Below are 25,164 nucleotides of genomic sequence, written 5' to 3' on the forward strand. Positions count from 1 at the left end.
TAATAACAATAATAATGATAATGACTGTTGAAATGTTTTTTTCTTTTCTTGAAAATATCGACGCTTCAGGATGATATTTCTTATCCGATTTGTTCAATTTTTCATTTTTATACTGATTAAATTAAACTCTTTCTTCACAGACTGCCTTTTAGCTGGTCCAGAATTGCACTCTATATAATCGTGCCTATGGGAACTGGTTTCGCAGACTGTGGACCTTGGTTCGTAATTCTTTACCGAAGGGTTACGAAAATGCTCAAGAGTGCAGAACACCAACTGAGTCAGGAAAAAGAATTTGTGGACTATAATCGCAAATATACTTCGAGTATAATCCCGTTTTATTTAGGGCATTAAGTAAATATGCTCAAACAATATTCTGTGTCTCATAAGTTTAAGGTTCAAAGGGCTACTGACGACAAACAAAGTATGCATTGCAAGGTTGATTATTCCATTGTAGAGACTCATAAACTTAAAACTGAATAAAGGAGCAGTGATGTTTCAAGAAAATGCTCTGCTGCTTACAAATAAAACGCACACCTGCGTTTACTGATTATAGACTTTTCTGATTAGGTGATCCGAACATCCCCTCGAATCACCTTTTGTGTCCATACTTATTCGCTATTCTTCTTCTCTCATTCTTTCTTCTCTCATTCTTTCTTCTCAAATCTTGTTTTCAGGTTAATTCAAAAAGTCCTTCGACTGTCAGTTGCAAACTTATACCATAATTATGTATAGCATGTTCCAAGGACTACATATCTAATATATCATTGTGATCAGTCAGCAGTGATGTCAGTATGACGTCATTTTCTTAAATCTTGTTCTCATCCATATTTCATCAATTAAAGGTAGTTCATGTTAATCTCTATCCATTCATGTTCTTAAAATTCATCTCTACACTTATGGTAAAATATTGGATATGTGAATTGGGGTGAAAGATTATAAATGTTTTATTCTGATGAATGCATGTCGTATGTCCCATATTTTGCAGCATGTTGACTATGTTGCAAGAATTATTTCATAAAATAACAACGTTTTGCTCAGATGCCATTTTGACTGTACAAAGTGGGGTCAAAGGTCAAATATACTACATTCTGCGGTATCAGCCCCCATATTTTGCACAATACACACATAGATCATTTTACAAGAAATATTTCATAGAATTACTCCTATTTTCAGACGCCATCTTGCCTATACAAATGAGGTTCAAAGATCAATTATTCTTTATTTTGTATTGTGGTTAGTATATGCACTACAAGGACCATGTTTTGTCCAATTAATATAGAGCGTGTTTTCTGGATCATGCTATGAAATAAGTACTTTTCCTCCAGACACGATATTGGCTGTGCTAAGTAGGGAAAAAATATGTCGTCCTCTATCTTGGTAAAGACGTGAAGTATTGCCTCCATAATTTATACACACAATGTCATAAACCATGTTTGAGTTTGAGTTAGAGTTTGAGTTTATGTGCAACATATTATGTACAAGAAAGTTTGAATACATAATAGTAATTTAACACTACACTTTTGTGTTAACATCAACATAAATACATAGCACACATAACTGACTTAGCAATGTAAAAGGCATCGATTATAAATGTATAAATTATTGATTAAATAATTTAAAAATATCTTTCAGAAAAGAGCTTCATTTAACATATTAAGTGGTAATAATGCAGACAATAAGGTTGTTAAAATAACCAAGGGATAGCACAGGTGCTAGTAAGTGTTTGTCCTTTAACACGTGTTACATAATGAACAAAAAAAAAAAATCGAAATGAAATGAAATTAAATCAAAAAAGAAATATATAAGAAAGTGAGAGTTGACCTTACATAGTTTTACATTTTGGTAAATAAAGCAAGCCATCTTTTTTGCCTCTTGTTGAGTAAGAATGTTGAATATTTTGACAATATTCTACTTGATCATGTGACATATTACCCTTTGACAAATCAAATATAAATGTACAAATGGAAAGTTTATGTAATTCAAATACATGTATATCCATTACTCCCGGTTTTGGAATATTGGATCAGAAGGTGTTCTGAGTGAATTAAGGTGAAAGCTCGCGTGGCCATCTCCTGACTAAGATGAAGGCACTTCTTCTGTAATAGGTTAACATGGCCTGACAATTTTAAATTCGTAAGGTTGATAACAGGCTCGTTTCTCTTTTCTTTGATGAGAATATCAGAAATCACATGGCCATTTGCCCTCAATCGCAGGTGTAACTGATAGGGTCATCTGAATCACGGTCGGGGCTGAAAACATTTTATTTCGGTATACCTCGGATCACCTAATTTGTCAGCATTAACAACTTCTCAAATCTAGTTCTTTGTTATCATATTCTGTAAGTAACGCAAAGTGAATTACTGACCTAATTTTCTCTCCTGTCTTGCATTTAAATTTCTACAAAATAATATATCACTTTTTAACAAAAGCCAACAAAGCTATCCCTTTCTTATTTCTGACATATTTCCTCACTCAATTCAGCCGATTTATCGCTGTCCACGCTTGTATTCCTGGTTTCTGTTTCACTACCAAAGGGGGGATAAGGCAGTGGCGGATCCACAGGGGAGCGCATGTACGTGCCCCCTCTTTATTCTTAAAAAGTAGAAATAATATGAGAAACTAGATGAAACCCGGAAGTAACACCAAAAATATTCTTTGCGACCCGCTTTACGAAATTCCTTGATCCGCCCCTGTAGAATATTACGATATCAAACTGCCTCTTCATTAGATTGGAAAATTCATGGAATTTATTTCATACATATATCACTTCCACACATGGCTTTAGGGGCAAAAGTACAAACGGAAAGCACATACACCTGATGAGTAACAAAACATTGTGGATTGCAGTGGTCTTAAAACAAATAAAGGTAACTCACTGCTCATATAAGACGGAACACGTCGACATTCCTCAGAACATGAGAAGAACATTGGGGAAAAATAAAAAATCAGATACATGTATAAATTTTGCAGTCATGAACATACCTTTCCTCTCTGCTAGATACCCTGTCGACAAACAACGCTAGTCCATGAAGAATGGTGTTGCAGAGCGTTAGATGCATACCATCATGGGAGTGGTGGCTAGCAAACACGGAAATCCCCACGGAAAAAAAAATGTCTCAGTGATGAGTGCATTTGATGCACAGTGATTTTAATGATTAACTTTATTTGCCATGGTGGAAACCCCCTGTAGCCACGTTAAACATATTCTGAGAAACGAAGATAGTCATGCTTTGAGAAAGAATTTTTTTCCAATCTATATAACTTCTACAAATTTCTGTTAAGCTGGACATAATAGTGAGCAAAGTTGATGAGGAATGCCAAGCTTTGCTTTGATATAAATTGTGTGACTAATCTATTTCTATTTATCTTTTTAATGACAAGTTGCTACATTACTGTAAAGGCATGATTTTCGCACATAAAACCGTGAGAGAAACTTAGAATTTACACGCATATTTAGTTGTTAACACCACTTGATAGTCAATCACCACGTAGAATGCTACCTGTATGCAAAAGGAACAAAAGCGTGAGAAAAGCTTTCATTGTACCGCGGGATTAGGCGATTTATCGATCATTTTAAGCGGATTAGTGCGTTTGAGCGGAATATGCGAATGCAAAGTTGGCCGTGCGAACATGGCACATAAAGAGTTAATGATGTTAATTACCAATATCAACAATCCTACTATATTCGGTTGACAGTGTATGGAAATCTCCGCATACCATGAGGTGATAAAGAATATTTTGGTGTATTGAGAATAAACTTGTATATTGGACGTTGGTTTCCACCCACTGATAGTGCTTTGCATAATCTCACTACTTTTGCGCAGCAGAGTGTTGATTAGATGTATTGCCATTGATTGCTACTTATTGTTTACTTATTGCTTTCTTATCCAAGAAGAAATCCATCTATTGCTGGTGGTCTTGTCAATGTTGTTTGACAAACAGCAACTATCCCTCCAACTGTCTCTGCTTTATGCACTGTGCTAAGACAGCCCAAACTTGTATGAAAATCATACCAAAATTACTCCACAACCAAATGGCCAAAAGATGTTCAAAGTGTCCAGCCAGTTGACAGTTCAATGTAAAAGCATCTGACACAAGATTTGAGGAATCACACAGTCAATGTCCCCCCCCCCCCCCCCCCCCTCAAAAAAAAATACAGGAAAGGAGAAATGGCAGCAGCACAACAGCGTCAACAGTTTCGGGACTTTGTCCTTTTGTACCTAATGTCTGTATCCTTTTTGGTATCTTGTAGATAAAGTTTTACATAGAAATTTTTAAGCGAACAATCAAACCACCGTTTTTGTTTGTTGTTGTTGTTGTTGGGGTTTTTTAGGGGAGAGGGGCGTAACAGCAATTGTAGTTGAAACTTTATAACTTTGCAATACAATCATTATAGACTAGATCATTATGTTTAATCATTAATTTTCAAGCATTAAAAAAAAATGCATCATGTTCACAGCTTCCAAAGAGCATGTTATTCCAGAAGGGATTCAACGTTTATTTTATGAAAATTGGTTATTCAAAGGGCTGAGATACCCAAAACAGAGCATCCTGATAAAAGATGGGACCCAAATTCTATTACGATCGCTTTGTTTGACTTTTGTTTTCATCAAATAAACTTTGAATTCCTCTAAATGGTACTATTTCATAAGTGGTTTCTTGATATCTTGCAAAAATTAAAAGCCCAATTCTCCACTCCACCATTGTATCATCTCTTTAACCTTTCATCCAGGCGACCACTAAGTTGAGCAGCACTAAGCTGTTCCTTCGTTTACCATAATTCAGCAATTAAACCTTATTACTTCCCCAGTTTTTACAACTGTTATTTGCTCTGAAGCAGAATTGTATAATACAACAATACAAATACCCCTCAAAATTTCTTTTCGGACTCCCTTTTTACGACTGTGTGAGAATGCAGTCATGCATTGTCTTTCAGATGTCATTGTTGAATTTCAATTGATAAAACGAAGCTGAACAAGAATTGAATGATAATTAGTGATAACGTTTATTTCTGTTTCTCCTCAAACTATATCATATGATTTTACTATGGTGCTATTCTTGGGCCACCAAAACAAATGTTGGGGATCGATTATGATGATTATGTTCTAACAGTCTCTGTTGGAGGTGGGTTTAATGTAATTGCTTGGGAGAAATCACTATAGCGCCACCACTGGCATGGAACTTAAAATCACCAATTGCGTTCCCCTTACTGTGTATATGTTGCATATTTGTAACAAACCTTTTCCCTCGACGTTTATACTGTATCATCAATGATATATAAACAAAAATACTTCATGCAATAACTAACAATTGACATGGGCTTTAATGGAATCATGATTTTATATAGATTGTGTAAGAAAGCCAAATCGGTGTTACCACTGCAATTATTCTTTAAAAGGGTAATTCTACCATGATATTGTGTTCCTTTGTATGAAAACATAAAAAAATAGAGAACTAGATTGGCAAATCTGTGTGACGGAGTTGTTGACATCATCACCCCCCCCCCCTTCTCTCCCTCCCTCTCACTCTCTCTCCCTCTCTTACCTATCTTTCTCTTGAAGAATTAAGTTTTGTCTCTTCATAGCAATTACGGGAAAAACACAATTTAAACAGCAAAGCTATCTTTATTTTCCGACAATATCACACTCCGTCTAACTGAACTTTTGTGTGAACGTGTGTAATATTTATGTGTGTGTGTTTGTAGGAAGTCAGTTTGTCGTTTGTTTGTTTCTTTCTTTCTTTCTTTCTTTCTTTCTTTGATTATAGGAAAATACCCATTCACGGAAATTCTGTTTTTATAAAAAAAAAAAACGATGTTTTGTATATCCAAGCTGGACATTATGTATCATATTTTGTTATTTCATGCATTTTTCTTTGGGATTTGCGGATATGAATTGAAATGCATTTTTTTTTTTCGATGTAATTCGAGAGAAACTATTTAAAGCTGATTTGATCGGAGGCGCTGAATAAAAAAAAAAATATGTATAGCCTTAATGTATCCTTTAAGTAAAAGAAAGTAAAAGGCAAATGTGCGAGCAGAGAACACGTATATTGAGACCGACATTCGCGTTTGCCTTCATGCATTATGTACCCGAATTTCTTTTGTCTGTGTTGTGGCGTTTACTGAAGTTAAAAGTGACAGATCATTAAATTCTGACCTAGAAACAAAAGAAAGAGACAAAGAGAAAGACACGAAAAAGGGAACATTTAATGCAGACGAATTTAAAGGGATGGTATAGTGTTGGTTGTGATGGGGACTGAGCTTTAAACTTTTTGCAAGATACTAAGACACCACTTGTGAAATGTTACAGAGCATGCTGAGCGTACAATTCTAACAATAATTTAAAATTGATGGAAATCGGTTTGGAATGACTGAGATAACAAAAAAAAAACCAAAGTAAAACAAAGAGATCCTGATAAACGGTGGATTCCAACTTGTATCAGGATCCCTCTGTTCTATCAAATTTTCACCTAATAAACTTTGAATCCCTCTTAGAACCACATCCTCTAATATACATTATTTCATATGAAGTTTCTCATTACTCACAATAACAAGTTAGAAACATATTCACGTCCCATCTCAACCAAAGCTATGCCATCCTTTACAAGCCACCACCCACTGTACTGCATTCACCACCATCGAGCCTGTTGTACTAAATAAATCATATGCATGAAATAAAAGTCAAGTACAGAACTACAAAGGAATTAGAATCGTTCACATATCTGGATTTGTGACCTCATGTTTTATATCAATGGTTTAACAACTCATATTATGACCAAGCCAAAGAGGGAGAGAGAGTTATAGAAAAGCTCAAATAAACACATCGTTATTGAATGAAATCGTTCTCCATTCACTCCAGCCCTCGACTTTACTTAGCTTGTCATCTTCTGCACAATGTTACAAAGTTAATATCTCACAGAAATTATAGAGCATCAGTAGATTATATGCACTGAGACACAAGGCAACTTTGATTTTAAATTATTGCGGTCTTTGAGCTTGGACTTCATCGTGACAGGTACAAATTGAAGTCAATCCATTCACTTTCAAACATGGAGAAAAAATATTATTTTGTTCTACCATTGTACTCTCATTGATGAATGATCAAGTAGGGTACAATATATTGAACGAATGCCACATACAATCAGACAATCTTTCCACTTTAATAACCAAATGTTAATCCTCTTTGTGAACATATTTTTGCAGTCGTTGTTTGATAATGATCGGTATACGCTATGTAGATTTCACACTCAAAGATAACTACATGTACTTTGCATTCCAAATGTTTTTAGGTTCATATGACCACTTAATACTTGTTAGTAGTAGATAAAATGTCAATACATAAATGATACATATTATTTCTTTTTACTTGTTTACGCTCTTAAGTATGCTTCCACGTAAGTCTTCCGACGTTTTTCATTATATTGATGGGTGTATATGGCGGATCAGAAAACAGACCACACTGGTATGTCTGTATCTCATGATGGTTAGTCAAAACCACTGTCAGGCACAATTGGTGTAACAAGACATTCAATATCAAAGATATATCATGATTAAACGTGTTTTTCTTTTCCAAATGTGTCCGTGTCCCTGTTCAGAGTGAAAGCGCTTTTAAATGTATAATCATTATGATGTTATCCTGGAATCCACTCACATAAATTCGAGTAAAGAGCCAAGTCGTGGAACTTAACACTTTTATCATAGAGGCACATTACGTAGTTTCACATTTAAGTTTTGAATTTAAACTCGTACACCAATAGCCGCTGCCTATGACATTCCGTTCAACCTTAACGTGTTTTTTTTTTTTTTTTTACTTTATGTATTGTATATACCATATAGATATTCTTGTTGAAGGACATCGGTAAAGCTAAATACAGCTCACATAGTGTTTTCTAAACTCCATTTATTTGGAAATTAAAGATATCAAAAGTGGAAACAAGTTAATGATCTTTACAAAATCAAGTTTCAGAGTGCTTTCGACAGACAAGAAACTTGATCAAAAGATTTAGTGGCATTTTAATCAATATCGGCCTTCTTTTATTCGTAATTATCAACATCTTTATATCGTGTATCTTGTTCTCGTGAATCTTGTTACATTGTATAACGCAGAATCTGAAATAGACAGTATAAAGGAAACTTAAGATCAATCTGTGAATACACAATCCAAGTCGTAAGAATTGTGGACGGTTTTGTGCCTTTATTACTGAACAGGAGGTCGAGGTGCTTTTCATATATGGATGTATATTGGTCACTGTCCCTGGCACACTCTAAGGCAGCTTTTTGAATAATTTCACAATGGTAATAATTGTGTTACGCGGTGTGTGCTTGACAAATATTCTCCACCAATAACGAAAACACCTTTTGCATCAAATAACATTCAATATTGCCACAGCAAAATGATAATTGCGGGAATGAAAATGAGGATCGATTTTGCCAGAATGTTCCAAACGTAATGAATTTACCAATTGCCGTATAAAGTGACATTTCGAAAGAGCAGAAAGTCAGATGATTCATTAATTCGTATATTTTCTGATACATGAAACAAATTTAGACCACCTCGAACATAAGAAAGCTGGATAAGTGCATGTTGAACTCAGGAAACAAGTTCATCAATGCAAGTTAAGTGTATGCTGAACTCAAGGAAACAAGTGTATTAATGCAAGTTTTAAATTGTTCTTAAAAACGCAATGATTTCAATAATTGGAGTTGCTCAGACTAGCTTTCTGGTCGTTAATAACATCCTTTAAATAGTGATACCTTTAAGTGTGTCTTTTTTCGGGGGGAGTGGGGGTACAATGGCATCTGACTTTGAAATGTGTATTTTCCTTAAGCTTGTCGTTTGAGGGTTTGACAAGAAATAATATAGAAAAGGACGCTTCTTTCTGTGAACTAATTAATTATTCAAAGACATCGAATCCGCATTTTTACAGTCATCAATATTTCATCGAATCAGGTTTGGTCAGATGGTGGTCAAATTGATGAAATTTTCTTCTGAGAAATACGATGGACGAACTAAACCTTGTCTTTTGAGTGCCGATTGGTACAGAAAACCCCAAATAATAATTATAAACAATATCCAAGGTCGTTCACACATAAAAGGTTTAGCAATACATATTGATAATACATTATGCAGTGTGAAGATCTTGAGACTAAAGCATCCCAGAGTGCTTACAAGTATGATGCTTCCTTTGGACGCGCTACGAAAAAGGTGATAATATCATACTTTTCCAGTTAATCAACTAAACAAATCCATAGATACGTGCAATCATACAGTCAATTTCAATGCTCTTTTTAAAAATATATAGCTTCAACAATCACAAACGGCACTGCCCTGCTTGATCCTATTTGTAAGTTTGTCTGCAAGAATGATGTTTCTTACTTCCGAATAAAATAAATCTGTAATAAAAAAGATTACATAATTTTCTATGATACATAATTATGTACACTTATCATATCCACATGGGTTTTGAACAAAACATTCAAATATTGCACTTTTCACGCAGAAAGAGCTTGTACATAGATATTCTTCATCTAAATATTAGTTTTATGAAATCTAAATTCTTTAAAAATGCTACAAAATATTATAGTGTTCATAAAGATCGTGGACCAAGTGTAGCTAAAGATGCCAATAATACACAATCAGGTTCCTGATAAAAACAACATATGTCACATGATCGGTGTATTATTGCAGATCACTTTTTCGACTTTTGGGTTTTATGTCTGTTTTACTTTATCAATTACATTCCCTGATATTGACGAACGGGTATATCTAATACAAGATGGATCGTTATGTTTTGCCTATCAGAGGCTATTTTTACTTTCTTATTATCATATGATTGTAGTATTTTTGTAACACGCGCTTAAAGACTTTTTGCAACACTTTGGTTATTGCACTAATGAAACAAGCATTTCTTGCTCACAGTAGCACAGTTGCCTTCAATGGAGCAATAACTAAACACCATATGTCTGTATTGAATCAGCTTGTAGTCGGGGCAGATCTAACAAAGCATCAATGAATGGCAGATTCGAATATGACATCGAAATATTATTAATATCTCTCTCCACGTCAAGGCTTACGTCAACAAAATGTGGCTTGCGTTTGTATTGTGAAGAGATAACAGCGAATTTCGAATGCCTGAAAAGGTAATCTGGATGTGCTTGCAAGATTTGTGTTTGCTTTGTTTTTCACAATGAAAGCAAATAAACCATTCATGATCATAGCTACCATGTTGAAGGTTCTCTTTACCCTGCTTAAAATCTATCAAGCAAAGAAAGTTGCACATATGTATTGTTTTGTCTGAATTTGCAACGATAATTGGCAGATACTAAGATTCAATTAATGCTTTTCATATCAAATGAAAGATTCGTATATTTTTCTAGAACGCTAAACACATAACATCTGTGCTCTGTATTCATTTATCATAAAGTAAGTTCTGATTCATATTTTGTTTTGTCTCACCGTTTATCGGCAGGGCAGTTTATTTGGGGTCATCCAAAGAATCATACCGCCCCACCAGCAAGACACAATTTAAAGTAGAACAGACCCGTTCACGACTTGGGTATAACCCGTGTGCGTTATGACTCATGGGCAGTATAACTCTTGCTTTGAATGATTCGTGGGCTGTATACTCGTAGGTGTCGATCTCGCAACGTACACCCGTTTATCTGATATCGGTTAGGCGTTTTTCTTTTTCTCCCTAATATTATGATAAAAAGAAGGCAGAGACTTTGGATTGCGACATAAAGTATGTCTTGATCTTTTGCAAACATTTCAAGAGTATTAAGAATAAACCAGATACTATCGAGAAAAACCCTCGTCAGCGTGAATCAATAAACCAATCAAAAGGGATTCATAACATTGTGACGTGTATGTTTATTCATGACGTGTCCATTTGTTCGATTTCTCTCATGAGCTTCTCGTCATCGTTTTCCGCGTCGTCCTTCTCGCTGTCTTTCTTCTCCTCGGACATCTCGACGTCGTCACTTTTCTCGTTTCCTTCGAAGTCGTTCTTCTCGGGTAGGCTGTCCTTGTCGGCCTTGTTGTTCTCCTCCTCCTCTTTCTTTCTTTTGTCCGCCTCCCTTTTCTCCTTCAGTTTCCTAGCAACCTCCTCCTTCTGCTTCTCAAGGGCTTTCTTAGCCTCCAATTTCGCTTGTTTCGCTTTCTCCTTTTCAAGCTTTGCTTTCTCTTTTCTCTCCTTCTCCTTCTTCTTCTTCTCCTCCTTCTCTTTCCTCTTCTTTTCCTTCTCCTCTTCGTCATCCCCGAAGCTAGTTATTTCGTCCTTGATGTCTGCGCAGTCGTACAAGTTGACGGTTCCGTCGAACGACGCTGTGAGAAGTTTCCCGTCAAGGAGCTGAGGATTCAAAATTACAGAGAAATACAGAAATGATGAAAGATGTAATGACAACAGTAATAGACAGGTTATCAGCTGTAAGACATGTAACGATATTGTCACTTTGTGTGATGTAATACAGGGGCCGCAGAACGTTTTTCATTGTGTGTGTGGGGGGGGGGGATTGTTTGAAAGGATAGTGTTTGTAATTAGGTCAAAGATGAATGGTACTTCCTCCCCGCTGACCCCCTCGCCCCCCCCCCCCCCCCCCCGACCCTTGGAAAGTGATGGGTTTCATTGTAATCGATTTGTTTTGTTTTGTTTTGTTTTGCTTTGCTTTTTTTACAAGAGCCAAGTGTAAGGGTGTGGGGGAGCTGCAGCCCCCCCCCCCCGACCCAGTGGTTCCGCGGCGCCTTTTATGATGATTATTATGGCGAAGTGCACAAACTGGGCATTACCATCTACCAGTCTCCCGGTGATCGGTTCAAGAGAGTGATTGTCAATGTGACATTGTCAACGTGCCGTTTCCCAAACGGGTGGAGCACCCTTCTGATCATGCAAGCAGACAGCGCTCTAGCCGCACAAACTATAAAAAAGCACAATGTCATGGCGCTTAAAACCACGAAACGACTGTTTCACTTGTATGCTTACATAATGGCGGTTGCTAGGTTCGCTTATCATTCACGGTCATGAACACTGACTGCAGTCAATAACGCTCAGACTGCAAGTACTACTCATTTATTTTGTGTATTATATCATATTCATTCTAAATGAGAATCGCAAATAAAAGCAATGACATCGATGATAAAGTGAAGAGAAAAAATGAAATAATAATGATAATGCTGGGACGGAGCACAATTGGCAGGACACCCGTATGATGTACTAAACAAATGCCTAGCCATCCATTTCACACGAACAATAGCCTGACATTTCAATAACGAAAGAAAAAAAAAATGGATTGGGCTACATTGATCCAGTGCGCAGACTGCTGAGTCAATAGACGCACAGTGCAGGCGCTAGTGAAGGGTGAGCATAACTAATGACATCATATCCAGCGTATATAGAAGAAAGGCCATATTTTTCTGTAAAAGTCAGCCATTGTGAGTGAAGGAATGATACAATACAAGCATGGACTTGTAGAATCGTGTTTTATGGTGTGTGAGTGAGTGTGTATGTGTGTGTGTGTGTGTGGTGTGTTTGTGTGTGTGTGTGTGTGTGTGTGTGTGTGTGTGTGTGTGTGTGTGTGTGTGTGTGTGTGTGTGTGTGTGTGTGTGTGTGTGTGTGTGTGTGTTGGGGATGGGGGAGGCAGTTCCGGATCTGATTATGCCGATGCGTTCAAAATGGCGTTTGATATGCAGTCATGCACTATTTGATTTGTCATTCAATTTAAAATAGTAACAATGAAAACGAAAAAAGTTGACTCGATGTCATATTCATCGAGCAACCACACCACTAAAAAACAAACAACCAAACAAAAAACTGTTATAGGTTTTCCATTTGATGGCACCCACGACTGAGACAAGAAATACACATTTTGTTCGATACAGGACCACGTTAATAACCTGAAGGGCATTTTTTTTTTCTGAGAAAATGAGGAATTAAGCTGAATGTACAAAAGATGCACAGATGCTGGTGTATATATGTGTGAGTGTGTGCGTGTGTGTATGAGTTGTTGTTGTTGTTCCTTTTCCATCTGTGAAGATGGCTGGATAGCCCATATTCAGCTACACTAAGCTGGTCTTCCATGGGGTCCAGTTGGTTGTGGGGTAGGACCACTTCACCGGGTTAAACACCCTGCTCTTTGCGATGAATGAATGAAACGGGATCTTTTACGTGCATGAGCTGTGACTCTCTCATACACGGGACCTCCATTTTATGTCCTATCCGAGGGACAGAGTGTTTTGCCTCTTGCTAGAGGGGACGGTATGTTTACACACAACATTGCTCAGTCCAGACTCGGGTTCGAACCCGGGCCGCGTGATCGTGAGGCAGACGCGCTACCGACTGAGCCAACTCACCGCCCTGAGTGTATGTTTGTGTGTGCTTGTGTGTACGTGTGTGTGCTTGGGTGTGTTAATTAGGCCTATATAAATACTGCAAGTTGAGAACTTATGTATAAGACCAAGGAGGTTCAAGAATGGAGTCACAACCGTCTAATTTCCTTTGTTGGATGTTCGATGCCGCCGCTCAAAAATATTTGAAGCATGTGCCAAACAGGATCTGCCACGCAGATAGGAAGACAATTGACTCGTGTCTTATTGCATAATCACCAGCCACTTTCTAAAGGAGGATATGTCTTTGTAATGGTAATTACTTTTCGCTATACCTTCTTATAAAAGGTAGGTGGTACAGACACGAGGATGCGCGAATAGAAATTGCGCAAAAAATGCTGAAATAAAGGTAAAAATAACTCGACTGGGCATACCCGGGCACTAATCTGGTATATCTATCAATAGAGAATACTTAAAGATTATTCCGTATTAGTTTTATTTGTGGAAATTAAGTGGAAAATGATAAAACCGGCTTTCCAGAATGGTACAGTTTTAAACATTTTCACATGATACAGCTCTGATTAACACTTTTGCACACATTTCTGGACGGGATTGACTTTTGTTTTACATGTTTTATCATTAAGTGAAATTTCATTTCATTTAATAAATAAATAAGCAAAATATGGCCAACATTATGTTAACGTTCAAAATGAATCTTCAGATTTCTCAGCAAGACGACGGCGTCGAACATCAATCATCAAAGGCACAAATGCACCTGTGATATTCTTTTGTACATAAATAGAAAACTGACAACTGTTTGAATAATTACAGCTAGTTGGAACTCCAACTCTTACACCTCCTTGGTAAGACGAAGATTTGCATTTCAACAGTACAGCCGGCGTCCCTACTTCTTATGTGTTTGTTTGCAAACAGGTGTTTTCATGGATTCTTCTATTGCGCGTGCGTCTTTGTGCGTACGAGTGCGAGTGTGTCTATATGTCCACTGTTCAGAATAACTACGGTTTGTTCTTCTATTTTTTTTATTGTAGAATCATGAAACATAAAGAAATTGTCAACTATTGCCCTGCCTAATTGTCGTCTGTGCCCCAAGGTCTCAATTTTACGAGATGTTGTCTCCGCCCAACGTAAATGTTTTGTATAAGAATGCGAGAGAGAGAGGAATCGAATGTCCTCGTTTGTATGTATGGTCATTTACATTATGTATGGTGATTTTTGATAGACAGGGCTAAAAAAAGAAAGGCCACCCATCAATTTCACAAAAAAAAACATTAAAAATCAAAAGAACGAAAATAGTGTTGACTGCAGTAGACCTAAACATCGGGGGCACCTAAAATGAGATGTTGAGCTATATTTAGCCATAATCATATGAACGACCGGTAGTAGTGGAAGGTTGACGTACTTTCATATCGCATCCTTTGTAATGAAGCCAGCAAATTAAGCCCGATTAATTTCCATGCTACGAAGGTGACGTGCAACTAAATCTCTTTTCAATAGCTGCATTACTATATAAAACCGAGACAACCCTTGTTCTTGATAAAGTAGGAGGATGACGTGTTGGTGCAGAAAAAGAAGAAGGAATTATTAATTTCTCTCTATTGCTGTCATTGTCCTGTGTAGAAATATTATTATATGAATGTATGTATGTATGCATGTATGTATGTATGTATTTGTATGTATTATTATTATCATCATCATCATTATTAGATATGTCTATATACTATGAAGAGTTTAAATGCATAAACAGATATTCCTCTTAATATCAATTTCAGATATTTTTGATGTAATCTGCAGAAAGACAAATAATCAAAATCAGTTTGAATTAAATGATGTCTTCAAAAAATTGTTTTCTTTTGTAAGGAATGCGGTTCATTGAAAATTATATATATAAATCATTACTCTATTTCATGATGACCTTACTTTAAGAAAAAAAAATGAAACGTCTGTTTTTGCATTCTAATTCTTCATACTTCATATGTTTGTTGATTCTTTCTTTCAATTTACCTGACTTTGTAAGCTCTAATAACGTCACAAATGTAGTCATACATTCGAAGTTGTTCGAAAACAACAACAAGCTAAAGCAGTTCCAGCACTTTTCTATTGATCTCTTTACTGGGGCATGCAGACGTACTGTCTTTTTTTCGCAATAATTAGAATGGAACACCGCTATGTGCAGCAACCGACATTGGCCGTACTTTAATTGTCTTACCTTTCACGATATTTCACATTGGTATACATATACACAAACACAAAGACCTGCGCTAATGTATCGCACACGCACTTAATAGGCTATGATGTTATTCGTTGCCTGAAAAAAAAAAACAAAAACAAAAAACAAATACAACCGAACTACACGATATGGCATTGCACAAGCAACGGCTAATCAATTCTGAATAGTTTACTTGTCGCTTTGGTAACCGCACTTAACATAACTTGCATTTATTACAGATCTCTTTCCAACACAGGGCCTCTATGCACATTGTTCGTCTACCGTAGATCTCATCCATGGTTGAAGCAAACACACGAATTAAAGTGCAACAACGCCGATATGGTATGTCTCGCTCAATGCTTCAATATTCCATACTACATCCCACCCAAGTTTGTAGACAGAAATTGGTGTATGAGACCTCCACATTCTCTCCTAATTAATTATTACTGACCATCTTTTGTGAAAAAGTATCAATCACATTAGCGGTGATCGACTTCATTATATTGGATGGTGGTTTGAAAGCATCTAAATATTTGGTTAATTTATGTACATTCTGCTCCGTTTCAATGCGTCGTGATCCTTAACCAAAACAGCACAAACAAGCATAAAACGAGAATTCTTATAAATGTTCGCTGTCCACACATGTAATTCGGAATTAAAAGGATTTAAATGGGATTATGGATGTGTTTATATGTATTTGCGTACATACGCATGCATAAATTACGCAAACACATGAAAATAGATACACATTCATGTGTGTGTCTGAAAAAAATTCGTTGTTAGTCGGTTCTTCCCCTCCAAGGCATAAAAGATGGGTTTAATAGGAAATCATAACAACAAATATTTTTAATAAAAACCAAAAAAGGGGAAATGGTATAATTACCAAAATGGAATAGACGGCTCCTTCATGTCCTTTGAATGTTCTCTTGAGCGCTCCCGATTTAGCGTCGTATACTCTGGCCAGGCCATCACCACATGCTGTGTAAACTGTAGGAGGAGCGTACCAAAGATGGCATACAAAACGTTTAGAAAAAATGACACCTGCTTATACACTGTGAATAAAACTGCATATTTTTCTCCTTCTAATGATAATGTGCGAAATTTTCAAATATTATGACGAAAATGTTGGTGCTTTCATTTACATCAGGAAGACTGTATAATGGGAACAATTTAAAAGCACCAACAAATATCTGAAAAGCTGTAAATGTTGCAAACAAGGGTGAATTCGTAATCAGTGTGGTACAATCATACTTTTTTTTCAATTTCATTACAAACAATAGTTTGTCATGCTGTATTGGTCAAAGCCAAAAAACAAAACAAAACAAAACAAAACAAAACCCTCCATAATTGCCCCAATGCGTGCAGATATTTGTACGCGTAAATTCATTAACATTAACTCTGCCTCAAAAAGTCAATGGGTTACGCTGTGTTCCTTCACCCAATATATCAACTTCCAAGTAAATCTCTAACATTTTCTCCAATCGAACTTGGTTTAGTTGTAGACTTGTTCATGTGACATATGACTGTGTTTATTTTCACTGATTGATCGCCTTTGTATAAAAATTATTCATCGAATTTTTGGAAAAAAAGAAGAAGATTCGAATGTCTATAGATGGAGGTATGTGAAATAGTATAATAGATTTTATATATATATATATATATATATATATATATATATGTGACCCTGCACCTCAAAACAAACAAAAAGTCGCCAGACATGAATTTTTAGTTAAGACCATATTCTAAAAGAGCAGACTTTAAGCTTTAAAAAGATGTATAACTCAAACCAAATTGACTCTCCTAACCTATCTAAATATTGGAAAGAAAGCACAAACCCAGGAAAAGTGTGAACTGAGAAAAGAGGCTCTGCAGTACAGTGTCTATTCAAGCGCTTAATCTTTACCAAACCGTGCTGGCTGTGCGATGAATGGAACAAAAAAGAGGAAATAAACCACCAGAGTAACAACAATGAAAGGATTATCAGATTAAACTGAAATTAAGCATGCCTCATTAACACATTCTGTCCATAATTAATGCCAACTTTCAAAGCAGTAGCGTCGTCCTTTCAAAAGTTACTAGAGTTGAAAGTGAAGAGTGTGGACAAGGTTTTTCAGAAATGAAAAAAGAATTCTAAAGGCACACCTAATCACACTATTCTACCAAAAATGTTCGAGATAAACTGCTAAAAAACACACTTTCCTGTCCGTTTTATGATACCAAATTTTAGCATAATGTAAAAGAAGACCCGCTCTTTCAGAAAATATGAAAAAGTCAAGTTCGGCTAGGTTGACCCATTTCACTTACTTTCAGTCCTCACGCAAAATCAGTGTGTGCGACTTTATGTTCGTTTTGAGGTGCACGGTCACATATACTGATATATATATATATATATATATATATATATATATATATATATATATATATATATATATATAATATACTGTAGGGGAAATCTTACCGAGGCCGTCTCTGAACTTCACTGCTTGTACTGTGTGCTTATGGCCTTGGTAGGTGCGAGTGAGATCACCGAACTCCGTTACCCAGCAACGAACTGTCTGGTCAGCACTACCCGTGTACATCAGCTTGTTTATGACCTGCAAGAAGCAATCAAACACAGATTGAACAGAACAAAATATCCAGTGGCAACAATAAAACACAATTTATTACTTTTAGATTCATAATCAAACATAATGAAGTGTATCATTTCGAGTAATAGAAAACTGACAATCAAACATATATGAACTTTACAGAAATAAGCAAATCAGTAATGCTTATGTTCGCAAAATAGTAATACTAATATTTTTAGTGGTAGTGCAGAAAACGATACTGAAACGCTGTTGACGGTAGCAAGCATGGTTAATGACGATTATTCCTGTTTTTATCACTTAATCATGATTGTAATGCTTGTGATGAACACCTTGGTATAAAAGTTGATATAAAGAGAGAGAAAAAATGGAAAGAAAAGAGGATTAACTGTTCACACTTGTAAGGTTTTCCACATCACGTGCTTAGCCAGTAAACAGAGAAACGATTTCCGCTATATAATGTCTCTTTGTCGGTAGTTCTGCAGTGATAGACATCCTGGTATAATGTGAAATAGCATCATAATAATATGCCGATTATATTTCTTTTACCATTGTTATCATCAAACGGTCCACGAGAAATTAAAACAAAGCGAAAGAGACATTTATTAACCTCTAGGCAAAATAGTTATGTGAGAGTCAACTTATTGTAATTTCTAACTAATGCGCATTACTGTACACACCACGCGAACGCTTACAACTTGAACATGACAAGCTCGAAATTTTCGCATTTCCATCATTGGCAATGAGAAACATAATGTTTGGGGTAGTCAATGACCGTAATCTTTCGTGGAACATTCACATTGATCACATCATAAGAAAAAGAATGTTTTTTTTTTTGGTGTGTGTGTGTGTGTGTGTGTGTTTTGGGGTTGTGTTTTGTTTTGTTTTGTTCGTTTGTTTGTTGTTGTTTTTAGTGTATACCTGCTGAGAAGATGACGCCTGTTCACAAACCATGCATGCAGCGTACTACTACGGTCTATAGTCATTCAGAATGTTTTATTTCTTGTTTACTTGAATTGGTTTGTATACGGCAAGGAACAAAATGTATCATTTTTCATCAAGCACCCAAAAAGCCGGTGGCTTCAGACCCCTCTAAATTAAGACTAGAAACTTCTAGGTATACAGTCACGTGCGTTTGAGACACGTGCGCACGGCTGCTTTCAAGCACACTAAATAATGCAAAGCAGAAGCGGTCATAATGCCATCGAACGCGGTGTAGCTGTGTAAATTGTGCGCTCTTTAATCATCTTGTCTAGTGTTTTCGGTGCGTTGTTCTTGTTGTTGCTTTGAAAATTAGAGTTTAATACTATACAAGTATCTTTAAACTACATGTTTTGCGTAGGTGTGTGGATTCGGAGTAGCATCATTATTTGTGCATGAGAAATGGCGCCTCTTGCGTTTATTGTTGGTGTTTGTGCTTGTGTGTGCGTCTGCTTGTGTTACGTGAGTGCTTAGGATGTGTGGTGTATGATTGATTAGTTTTCTCAGAGTTGATTTGACGACTCTGACATGGCCTTGAATGTCGAGTTACAGACAAAAAAAAATCCAAAACAAAGTAGGAAAAAAGAGTGAAAAATATCTCGGCCATTTCAAATCCAATTTTCATCAAGTAAACTTTGACTCCCTCTAAGAATTGTATGTTCTTTTATATTTCACAGGAGGTTTCTCATTATCTCACAAAAAAAAGTTGGAAACCTGAGGCTCCATCTCAAACACAACTAAAACATATTTTTGATTATCTTCATCCCTTTCCCCCATACTCTACACAAGTCGACTGTACACCTTCAACTATGTGGTTACCTTCAAACTTTGGATGGAGACCCTATGAGGGCTGGTCGAAGCAGCAGAACCATGAGAATAGGGACTGAGATTCCGCGGTATAACCAGGGAGGAGAGTTTCTTCACACCTTCCTGGTATAGCTGCTCTTTTCATTCCGCCAGCAATGATTGTGTGCCTTTTTTAGCGTTTGTTTGTTTTGTTTGTTTGTTTGTTTGTTTGTTTGTTTTGTGGTTAACCGTTAGGCCCTGTATTTCATGGTAAAAAAAGTATATGGTATTTTGTAATGAAGACGTATTCTATACTGCGTTTTACCCTGCTATATCATGTTATCTTTAATTACTTCTATAATAGTTCTTGATTTAAAGTTACCTACTACTCAGTGGACCAGATTCACTCAGGAACGAAGGACATGCACAACAGGCACCGTGCCGGCTTGTTTCGGATTATTTCGCGCTTTCTTCGGCATGGCTATTCGGACGAGATGATTATGTACGAAGATATTTTAGGCAAGTAATTACAGCCGAATGCAAATGCGGAGTCTACCTATACGTTCTCGCTGTAATTTCATTTGGCTAATTGGCTATACTTCACTGCACCCGTCGCGAGTGCAAGATGACAAGCGCACGATGCTCACAATATTGCCCGAGCACTCCCCAGCACATAGTGCATAAACTTCGCTCTACATCTCTCTCTTCCCCTCCCTCCCCTATCTCCCCGTCACTATATGTCTCTCCCCCCTTTCAAACACACACACACACACACACACACACATACACACACACACTCTTTCCATCTCTCTCTTTTCCCCTGTTTTTTATCTGTCTCTCTCTCTCTTTTTACGACGCGTAAGTATACATGAGGTCGACAAGCATTTTGTCCATATCAAATAGTGATTAATGCGTATCTCAAGTACGAGGTCTAGAAAAGCGAGAGCGAGAGAAAAAAAAAAGACAAAGCATCTTTCATTGGAGTGCATGCTATAAGCTTCAAACACAATAACGAGTGTCTCAGGGGACTTGCTATCGCCAAAGACCGTTCTTTTGAAACAGACTACCGTCGGTGACTGTAATACTATAAGCAAACTGTGTATTGCTAGGGCAATTCCATGCCATGTACAAATCCAATTACAATTCCAAGTACAATTCCAAGTAATATTTCATGTCATGATCAAATTTACTGACCTAGATTGAAAGAAACATCAGATGGGAAAAAGGATAGAGGTGTCGCCAATGTTAACCGTTTTGCGCGCGTATGATTGTATTTCATTACAGCCATCTTGGAAATAATGTGGAAACGCACTTTATAAGGTTAAACAGTAAGTGCAAGGAACTGGAGGGCGAGAATTTTCAAAACAGTACGCACAAAATGAAGAGAGAGAGAGAGAGTGTGTGTGTGTGTGTGTGCGTGTACTGGTGACTGTGGACAGTGTGTCCGATGAGATGGGTTTTTTTCTACCGATCGACACTCAAAGAACTCGAGGATTGAAATGAAATGCCAGAATAGATTCAACATTTATTTTTTTTTATATCACTATCCAGTATAATTTCCTCACCACTTTACGAAGTGTATTCGTGATATTGTGTCACTGTGAGTTGTAAAAAAAATAAATAAAAAAAGAATCTTACTGAGGACAGGGATATGGACTCGGCAGATGTGGTAAGACTCGGACAAGAAATAGAAACCCCCCCCCCCCCCAAAAAAAAACCAAGAAAAAAAGAGAGAGAGAGAGAGTATTGCTGATCCGTACACTTTATTGGATTTTCACCACTTTATAGTGGAGAAAGACAGTTGACACTATTAATTTTGACTTATTAAGTGGTTGGCATTTTCGATTACTTTTCGTTGCTGATGTGAAATTAGTTACTTTTTTGATAAATGTGTGTATATATATATATATATATATATATACATATACATGTGTGTTTATGTGCGACTGGAGCAAAATGAATGGAAATGTCCTCACGATAAAGGTTCACAAATGACTGCGAGAACACGCCCAGTTTTACGGCACATGGGAAACAGCGATCGAAAGTTACCACCGTTCATCGCACGATCGGCATCTCACCATTACTGTATACTTAGTATAGTGATATAATAGTGCTACAGGACCTTGATCATTTGGGACTCATTACACTCGCCAGTAATAGGCCTATCACTTAATTTGATTGTTATCGCATATCAGTGCTCAGAGGGTAATAACTGATTGCTCAAATTGAATTCCAACGCTCTAACGATAGATTTTTTTTTCGTTTAAAGGGGGCTCTGCTTTATTCAGCTTCACTTCCATTGCCGTCAGAAATTGTGTCAAAAACTGGATGTCGACAAAAAGCAGTAATTCCATTGGGAAAAATGAATTGTCACGTCAACAGGAGACAACAAAATATTTTAATTTTACTCATGCTGAGTGGTACTTACTACGAATGTTTAAATGGTTCCTTTCTCCTCCCACCCCCCCCCCCCCAAAAAAAAATGGTTTCTGCAAACTACATTCTTCTCATTGGTCTTTTCTTTGGTTTGAAACTATGACATGCATGTTTTTCATTCGTTAAATACCTCTTAAATCTATCCTACAGTCAACTATTGTGTACTCAAAATCCTCTCTACACTATCAAATTTATGCGTTTTACATGGCCGACTATGTGGACACACTGTGCACACTGTAGGACACTATGTTCCCATAGTCGACTTTAACATGGACACCCTTATTTACATAGCCGACTAAGGTTGTGTTCATCATATTTCCCCAGTTTGAAAGAGCTTTCCACGCCTACTTTCAAAAGTCGTTTCCAAAGCCCTTTGCAAACGCCTTCCGAAATGAGTCGCGTGTATCAACTCATCGCCAACACGAAAACTTGCCTTGTCACTGCACAGCTGCATTGCGCCGTTTGACTCGAGGAGAAGGGATCTAAATACAATACAGCGTGCGCAGTACAAAGCTGTTTCGAAACAGCTTTGCGTTTATCTCGCTTATAGAAACATGTCTCTGGCTGAAACCTGTTTCGAAAAGCAACAATTTGTGGTTTTCAATAAGGCTTTCCGAACCCCATAATCAAAACAGCTTTGCGTTCATCATCTTTAAAAAAAAAAATCAATGAAAGCAGTTTAGAAAACCTGTTTCTGCTGAAAAAAAAGGAGTTGATAAACGCACCCTTCGTGAACACAATGTGTACACACTGTGGGACTTGGATGTATTCACATAACCGACTATGTGGACACACAGTGAACACACTGTGGACCACTGTGCTCACATAGTCGACTATGTAAACACACTGTGCACACTGTGGGCACTGTTTTCACATAGCCGACTATATGGACACACTGTGAACACACTGTGGGACACTGTTTTCACATAGCCGACTATGTGGACACACTGTGAACACACTGTGGGACACTGTTTTCACATAGCCGACTATGTGGACACACTGTGAACACGCTGTGGGACACTGTTTTCACATAGCCGACTATGTAGACACACTGTGAACACATTGTGGGACACGGTTTTCACATAGCCGACTATGTGGACAAACTTTGACCACACTATGGGACACTGTGTTCTTTCCGCAAGCCAGGGTATGCCATTGCGACAACCCAGAGGACGACGAAAGACGGCCTTGAGAAATAAGATAGGGTCAGAGAAAATGAGAAATAAAGGAGTGAGAAAGAGATGTAGAGAGAGAAATAAGCAGGCAGACTAGGAGAAAGAGGTAAAGAGAGAGCAAGAGGGAGAGAGGGAGGGAAGGATGAGCGAATGAGGTGAAGCGTTTAAAGATTTGCATATTATTATTATTATTATTTTTTTTTTTTTTTTTTGGTGGTGGTTGCGCGCGCCCGGTGGCTGCCCGCCAGCAGAGCTCTTAATTCTTCGCTTATTTCTCCTGTTGTAAGTTTTTCATTGAGTGTGTATTGTACTCTATCTTTGAATGTTTGTCTTCAAGCACTTGCTGGACAAATTGTAGTGATTTTTGTACTGTTTTTGCGCATTTACAGTGGATTGATTTTTCAGTACAGCTACAGTGTATACAGTGCAGACAACCACAGCCATTTTATACTTGCTATAGCATAGGCTTCACTGCACTTGATTCTGTGTGGTTCACTCTCACTGACACAATGTTACCATTGGCATTGCATATTTTGTATTTGTTGCCCTTCTTTTGTGTAATAGCACTCACAGCTATCACAGACCTATTGTCGTATGTGTGCTACCCAGCCTGGTATGTCCCATGGCTCTACTGTACAACCAAAGGGCAAGTACATTGGGAGCCCCATACTGTACTACTCCAATACTGTATCAACTTATCGTGTAAAGTTGCTTATATGTGGGGATATTAACCCGAATCCAGGCCCTTCTGAAGATGTGTCTGATTCTATAACTTTTGGCACACGCAATTCTAGGGTTCGATATTCTAGTGAGCTTCTTCACTCATACAACTGTGGCAGTAAATCCCCAAAATGGCGTGAAGAAAACAAAGAAGTATGGAAGAGTATTCTGTCCCTGGGTATCGGTCGGAGGTCGAAGACACATCGAGGGAAAAGAGGAGGTTATGACAAATTTAGTGACCATCTTAGATTCTGTACAATCAATGCCCGATCTCTTTGTAATAAGTCAACAATTTTTCAAGATTTTGTTGTTGATAACAAGTTTGATATAGTTGCAGTGACTGAGACTTGCCTGACTCCATTAGATGATGCAGCCATCACAGATCTCACTCCACCCGGTTTTGTATTTCTGCACCAGCCCCGAGCCTCCAGGCGTGGTGGAGGTGTTGGGTTCTTGTACAGGGACAATCTCTCTGTAGTTCTCAATCCATCAGATCACCATTTAAGTTTCGAATCTATGTCAGCCGTGGTCTCTAACAACACTACTAGTTTTGAGATTGTAGTTATGTACAGACCACCAGCATATCGTTCTTTTTCATCTTTTATTGATGAGTTCTCGGATTTGTTAGATGAAAAGTTGTATAAGTTATCTTCTCTCGTAATCACAGGAGATCTTAATATACACTTAGATAAGCTCTCATCCCAGTACACGCAGAAGTTCAACGACCTCGTCGATGGCCATGGACTCCGCCAGTCGGTGACTACACCTACACATGATCATGGCCATATTCTCGACGTCATCTTGATACGGCAATCTGACAGACTGCTATTTTCTAACACACGAGTTATTCCCGGCATCTCCGACCATTCCGCCGTAACCTGCTTGTTTCGTTTGAACAAGCCAGAGAGGAATGATGCTACGTTCTCATCTCGCAA

The 25,164-nt window shown here is 37.4% G+C and overlaps 1 protein-coding gene across 1 annotated transcript in view; it reads right to left on the reverse strand.

The window, feature by feature from the left end:
- Window positions 1-10,875: 10,875 nt before the first annotated feature.
- The window catches only part of LOC139712684 (uncharacterized), a 37,013-nt gene continuing 22,724 nt past the window's right edge, over window positions 10,876-25,164 (reverse strand). The window contains exons 2-4 of the mRNA XM_071624483.1: window positions 18,005-18,140; window positions 16,430-16,533; window positions 10,876-11,349 (exon numbers count right to left, since the gene is read on the reverse strand). Coding sequence (XP_071480584.1) covers window positions 10,876-11,349; window positions 16,430-16,533; window positions 18,005-18,140 — 714 coding nt within the window. The remainder of the gene's footprint in view (window positions 11,350-16,429; window positions 16,534-18,004; window positions 18,141-25,164) is intronic.

This window comes from Diadema antillarum, unplaced genomic scaffold, assembly GCF_040938485.1.
Source record: "Diadema antillarum isolate AM-2024a unplaced genomic scaffold, OU_Dant_1.0 seq00001842_RagTag, whole genome shotgun sequence".
NCBI lineage: Eukaryota > Metazoa > Echinodermata > Echinoidea > Diadematoida > Diadematidae > Diadema > Diadema antillarum.